This window comes from Eucalyptus grandis, chromosome 7 (assembly GCF_016545825.1).
Source record: "Eucalyptus grandis isolate ANBG69807.140 chromosome 7, ASM1654582v1, whole genome shotgun sequence".
NCBI lineage: Eukaryota > Viridiplantae > Streptophyta > Magnoliopsida > Myrtales > Myrtaceae > Eucalyptus > Eucalyptus grandis.
This window is the reverse complement of record NC_052618.1, coordinates 2874992-2881657: the sequence shown is the minus strand read 5'-3', so window position 1 is coordinate 2881657 and position 6666 is coordinate 2874992. Positions and strand designations below refer to the sequence as shown.

General features: G+C 36.8%; 1 protein-coding gene across 1 annotated transcript; it reads left to right on the top strand.

Annotated features, from left to right (window-relative positions):
- The first annotated feature begins 5311 nt into the window (after positions 1 to 5311).
- Positions 5312 to 6085, top strand: LOC120295676 (LRR receptor-like serine/threonine-protein kinase ERL2). The gene is made up of 3 exons (XM_039317017.1): positions 5312 to 5395; positions 5440 to 5794; positions 6024 to 6085. The coding sequence occupies exons 1-3, from the start codon at positions 5312 to 5314 to the stop codon at positions 6083 to 6085; spliced, it is 501 nt and encodes a 166-aa protein (XP_039172951.1).
- The last annotated feature ends 581 nt before the right edge of the window (positions 6086 to 6666 follow it).

Here is a 6666-nt window from a genome sequence, read left to right as displayed (position 1 = left end):
GAGGCTTATGTACTGAATGGGGAAGAAAAAAATAATTTTATTTTTCAATAAATTAGATTTTTAATTTTTACTTTCTTTTTCATTTTCATTTTTTAATTTTACTTTTTATATTATTTCATTTGAAATGTATGAGATTTCCCTACATTGAAACATACTTGAGTGGATGAGATTTCCCCACGTCAAAACATACTTTAGTAGCAGTAATATCTAATCTCCATTATTTTTTAACTTGATTTGTAAATTAACATTATCATTGTTTATATATGAATCGATCAATTTCAAAGTCATTGATAGACAAAACCTAGAATCTAAATAATAATAAAAAATGGAGGAAAATTAGAAAATGAGTTTTAAAATTTGTTGATTTCTTTCATTTTTTTTTTTTCAAGCCATTTATAAACCATTTAAAAAGCAAAAGAGTTGCTCATATGAGATTGAGCTCATTGAATCTGAGTCACAAAATGGGCATAGAACCCATTTTGCAGCCCTAAGTCTTTATAAGTATTTCAATTTATAAGTTTTTTTTTTTTTTTTTTTTTTTTAAATTTTATTTACTAATTTTTCATTATTTAATTTTTTTTTCATTCAACATTAAGTTTTTATCTAAGTAACATATACATGGGAGGTGTTTGGGATAGGTGAGATTGTAAATTGTTTTGGACCTCAATCCACCCATTTCAAATGCTTCTTTGATATACAAATATTATGCTAATTAAAGGAAATCAAGCAATCTCGTATGAGATGTGTGATTATATTGATTATATGGTAGCGGCTGCGCACGTTGCTCTTGATACCAAATACGAAGTTTTCAAAATCATGTTAATGTTGCCATTAAAGTCATCATACTTTTGTCTTGTAGTTCTTTATGAATTGCTTTTTGGGGGGACAATATTCGAGGAATGATAGTGATTTGGGAGAAAATATTGGGCGGTCTGAGACCTCCACGTCAGCGTGGTCCCCGGCCACTCATGAGGTGCCATGTGGAGGGTGGGCCCACTTGGTGTGTCTTCTCCCTTCTTCCTCTCTCTCTTCTTCCTAGCTTGCCGAGTCCTCTCTCCTCTTAGCTTGCACGCTCTCTCTCCTGTCAGGGCATTTATTGCAGCTTAAGCTTTTGTTTCCTTTCTCAAATGAAGGAAAGAGAAGCCCCATTCGTTCCTCCATCCCTCTCCATTTCTTTGCTCTCGAAAATTTGAATCTGAAAATTTCTCTCCTTGTGCTCATTGCTGCTCCGCCGTGCATCAAGCGGCCGTTCCCCTACCATCGCCGAAAAACCACATTATGGCTACCCCAACTCCAATGCTAGATTGCTTTGCTCCGTCGTTCGTTCCGGCGTTCCCAAGATTGCAAATGCAACACACTAAGGAGAAGTAGGCCTCTTCAAGCTCCCCTCAATGTCGGCGAGCATTGCCCGCCGAGCGAGACCCCCACACACAGAAGGCTCGGCGGCAAGGTTGCTGGAGAAGCTAGTGTCATACGTTGCCAGCTTGGTGCATAACTCCATTCAAGTGTTTACTCCCCTTCTGAAATAAATGAATCAGCAACATAATGACCCTAGGACTTTCAATTTGGCAAGCAATCTGGCATTAAGTGATAAGTGGAAGATAGATCAACTATTAAATCATGATGTCAATCATTTTAGCAAATAAAAACAACATAGGATAGCCAACGACAACCATATAAGCAAAATCACAATAGACACAGGATGAAGGCAGTAGAGGGCTTGGATGACCCGGTGGTGGTGGTTTCATGAAAATTACATGGAAAAAATAAGCAGAAGTAAATTTCATTAGGAATTGAGCAACTGACAATGATGCCATGCCACCCACCCCTTTGGGTAAATCGTTGACTCATTGCATGGAGACACGACACCATATATATGCATCCAAAGTCTACTAGCATACTCACTTTTACGTATTCAAAATGAAAACTATTTTAGCATACTTACAACGTTGGTTTGGACTACTCCAGGTGATACACATAATACACTGATTCTAGATTCAGTAGGTAGCCGTTTATGGAGGACACTGCTGAACATAACCTGAATGAGGCCACCTCGCCTCGTTAGTAATAATTACAGGTTGTAATCAACATTCTAATAAGTATCACTTCATAACCTATAATATATTAGTATGAAGTACTGAAAATATACTAATTGCTAAGAAAAAAATTGAACAGGAATGTTTTAAGGGGAAAAATGAAAAGGAATAAGAACAATGGTTTAAAGCCAGAAAATGAGAGTTTGGGGACAATACATCAGTAAAAATGTTGTATTGATAGGTTTGCAGCCTAACTAGAGTAAACAATTAGCATATGGCCATTCATCCTAACATACAAACCAGATGGATTCAGGTGAACCATCCACCGACATTTAAATGGAGCATCGAACATCACAAGTCTTCAGCAAAATTTCCATCATTCAAGAGCCAAAGACAAGAATATCATTCTTTTAGTGATCTGCCATTAGCAAATGGAGGCAAGAACAACCCAATTAACATAATGCAGCACCAACTGCTTAGGATCAAAGGAATCCTATTATTTAACTACCCTACTGCATAATAGTTTCAAACAATCATCAAATATCTGATAAGTATGACTTCTCAAGATGACTTTAGCTCTATGTTTACTGTTATGAATGATCTCACGAATCCAACCACACAATATGATACTTTGAAACCAAATATCTAATTCACCACTCAATTATGGTAATTTGCCTATAAGCTACAATCCATAAAATGAAAAGTAAGATGAAGAATGTGGACTATATTGTGGTCACAAACTTACCACATAATTTACATTGACAATTCTGCTTGGAGAGCCTCGAAGGAGCGATGGTAAAAGTAATACAAATGGCAAAGCTGGAGCAAGATGATTAACTTGCATATGTTGTTCATATCCATCTTTTGAAAACTTCTATGGTTCTGAGATCATCACAAGTAAGGTACATCAGTTGGCAAGATTGTTCTTAAACAATCATAGGTCCGAAGAAAAATATGCAAGAATAGCTCATGTGACCTCACAAGAAAATTTATCTATGTAAGAATTTCTCCCTTTTGCATGCTTATTTGAGAAGGGTTTTTCATTGCTTAAATAAACAAATGATGAGGATGGAAGTAGAATACACAATTTGACAAACACAAACCCATGTGTTCTTAAGAGTCTTTAGTACTTGAGTAGGCAAATTGATTTCTTCTATGGTTACATACACATACGAGTGAATTTCACTGATAAATACCATGTCATTTACATAAAAGGGAAGAATCAATTCATTGTATACTAAAATATCCAGCAAGCAATGTCTTAATCACAAAAAATGGTTTTAAACATATAGATTTGTTGATCCTTGCAATATCAGTTCTTAGCTACAATAACAAAATTTATGCCGGAAAATGATAGTGCATCACATAAAGTGAAACAAGGAGTTATCTATGCCATTAAATTCTAATGCAGTTTGAAGACTGAGAAAGCATATAGAAATGAACCCTGGAAACAGTTCAAAATGCTGCTTGGATTTTCTTTCGGGGAAAAAAGATAAGTGGAATAGATCTTCAAGGCATTGATGAATATAAGAAGCAATATACGCAATGATCCTTTGACATGGTGAGCCAAAAAATGGAAGTAAAATCCTTTGACTTACCTAGTGAAATAATAGTGCACGAAACTAAGGTACCGATAGTGCCAGATAGAATGATGGTCATAAAGGTTCTAAAGAATTGCTTCTTTTTCACCTGAAACCTGAAAAGGATGATTAGCACCAATAAATAACTTATTAAAACTCCATATCAGAAGCCTATAAGAAATTATTTATTCACTCAACAGAGATTAGAAAATAGAAAGGAGATAAATCCCATAGAAAATAGTCGGAACACTTTCAACCCAAGAAGATATAGGCAACCTTCCTCTAAAGTTCAAAGATGAGACAGTAAATTAAATTATACAACTTGTCTGTCAACTCTATATTTTGTAAAGTATAACAGATTAATATACATGGACATTTTGCTGACTATCAAATTATTCAAATCTTCGAGCAGTCTTCTGTCCATCTATATTGTCTATCACTCACAGTTTATAAAGCCCATGTAAGATTTCTTTCGAAGCCTCAAGGAACTCTTTACAATTATGGAAAAATCCAACCCAATCTCACTCAGTGGAGTTACTTGTATCTGAAGAAAAATTCAAAAAAACAAACATGTAGCAACAAATGATGCCTAAAAGTTACCACGTAAAAAGAATGATGCCTAAATGCTACTATGTAAGATGATCTGAGCAAAGTTCTTCACCACTCTAATTGGAAATTAACTCACCCCGCATTGAATATGATAGGTGGCAGAAGATTTATGAAGAAGAGATCTTCACTAAACACTAAGAGATGGGAGCTTTTCATTCCCGTGGTCAGTAAAATAACAATATGGGTACATAATCCTTGCAAAAAAATTCGAAAGTAAGTACTAACAACCTACTTGAATTAAACCAAAAGCCTTCAGCCTCGGGCATAAGACCAAAATGAATGTTTGTACATGTACAAGTAACGCCAACACGCAAGGTGCAAGTTGGAAGCTGAATTTTTCAAGATACGGTTATTAACTGGGACACTGGAAAGATCTGATAGTTGATCAATTCGATGGAAGATTATGAGAGTAATAATCAACTTACCAAGTGCAATGTTTCCATAGGACCCTGCCACTACCGATACTGTTTTGTTCTTTTGGAGCATCATTCTTGCCAAGCCGAAATCGGCAATTCTGGCTTCTAGGTTCGCATCGAGCAAAATGTTGGTCAACTTGACATCTTGATGAATGATCGGGGGATGGCAGTCATGGTGGAGATAAGCAAGCCCTTGTGCGACACCAAGCGGTATAAACAATCCTAATACCAGCTTCTCAATCTCTTGCTTCAAACAAAGAGTGACCAATTTAGGCTCAAAAGCCTCTAATCTCTTAGGAGGACTATATGCAAACAATCTCAAAAGATACCGCCATTTCACTTTCTTCCGATCTTCACTAACTATTTGAATAACACAGCAAGTCAGCAACAAGTAAGATAAAGCAATACCTCTCCATTTCTTTCCTTTCGACGTTGAGGGGAGCTTGAAGAGGCTTGCTTCTCCTTCGCGTGCTGCATTAGCGATCCCGGGATCGCCGGAACGAACGACGGAGTAGCAACAAGCCCGAAGAGAGAAGTGAGCGAGCACTGGAGTAGGGGCGGCCATAATGTGGTTCGTCGGCGATGGCAGGGCAACGGCCACTTGATGCACGGTGGAGCAGCAACAAGACCTGAGAGAGAATTTCATATTCAAAAATTCGAAAGGAAAGAAATGGAGAGGGACAGAGGAACAAACGACTGTTTTCTTTCTCAAATGAAGGAAAGAGAAAAGTTTAAAGCCGCAAGAAATGGAGAGGTATTGCTTTATCTTACTTGTTTCTGACTTGCTGTGTTATTCAGATAGTTAGTGAAGATTGGAAGAAAGTGAAATGGTGGTATCTTTTGAGATTGTTTGCATATAGTCCTCCTAAGAGATTAGAGGCTTTTGAGCCTAAATTGGTCACTCCTTGTCTGAAGCAAGAGATTGAGAAGCTGGTATTAGGATTGTTTATACCACTTGGTGTCGCCCAAGGGCTTGCTTTTCTCCACCATGATTGCCATCCCCCGATCATTCATCGAGATGTCAAGTTGACCAACATTTTGCTCGATGCGAACCTAGAAGCCAGAATTGCCGATTTCAACTTGGCAAGAATGATGCTCCGGAAGAACAAAATAGTATCGATAGTGGCAGGGTCCTATGGAAACATGACGCTTGGTAAGTTGATTATTACTCTCATAATCTTCCATCGAATTGATTAACTATTAGATCTTTCCAGTGTCCCAGTTAATAACCGTATCTTGAAAATCTGAGCTTCCGGCTTGCACCTTGCGTGTTGGCGTTACTTGTACATGTGCAAACCTTCGTTTTGGTCTTGTGCTGAGGCTGAAGGCTTTTGGTTTAATTCAAGTAGGTTGTTAGTAATTACTCTCGAATTTTTTTGCAGGGATTATGTACCCGTATTGTTATTTCACTGACCACGGGAATGAAAAGCTCCCCATCTCTTAGTGTTTAGTGAAGATCTCTTCTTCATAAATCTTCTGCCACCTATCATATTCAATACGGGGTAAGTTAATTTCCAATTGGAGTGGTGAAGAACTTTGCTCAGATCATCTTACACAGTAGCATTTAGGCATCATTTGTTGCTACATGTTTGTTTTTTCGAATTTGTCTTCAGATACAAGTAACTCCACCGACCGAGATTGGGTTGGATTTTCCCATAACCGTAAAGAGTTCCTCGAATCAGAAACAAGCTTCGAAAGAATTCTTACATAGGCTTTATAAACTGTGAGGGATAGACTATATAAATGGACAGAAGACTGATCATCGAAGATTTGAATAATTTGATTGTAAGCAAAATGTCCATGTATATTAATCTGTTATACTTTACAAAATATAGAGTTGACATACAAGTTGTATAATTTAATTTATTGTCTCATCTTTGAACTTTAGAGGAAGGTTGCCTATATCGTATAGGGTTGAAAGTGTTCTGACTATTTTCTATGGGATTTATCTCCTTTCTATTTTCTAATCTATGTTGAGTGAATAAATAATTTCTTATAGGCTTATGATATGGAGTTTTAATAAGT

Coding starts and splice junctions, on each gene's coding strand:
- LOC120295676 (XM_039317017.1), top strand. CDS start 5,312: ATGGAGAGGGACAGAGGAACAAACGACTGTTTTCTTTCTCAAATGAAG. Junction 5,396..5,439: donor AAGCCGCAAGAAATGGAGAG/GTATTGCTTTAT, acceptor TGTGTTATTCAG/ATAGTTAGTGAAGATTGGAA. Junction 5,795..6,023: donor CTATGGAAACATGACGCTTG/GTAAGTTGATTA, acceptor ATTTTTTTGCAG/GGATTATGTACCCGTATTGT.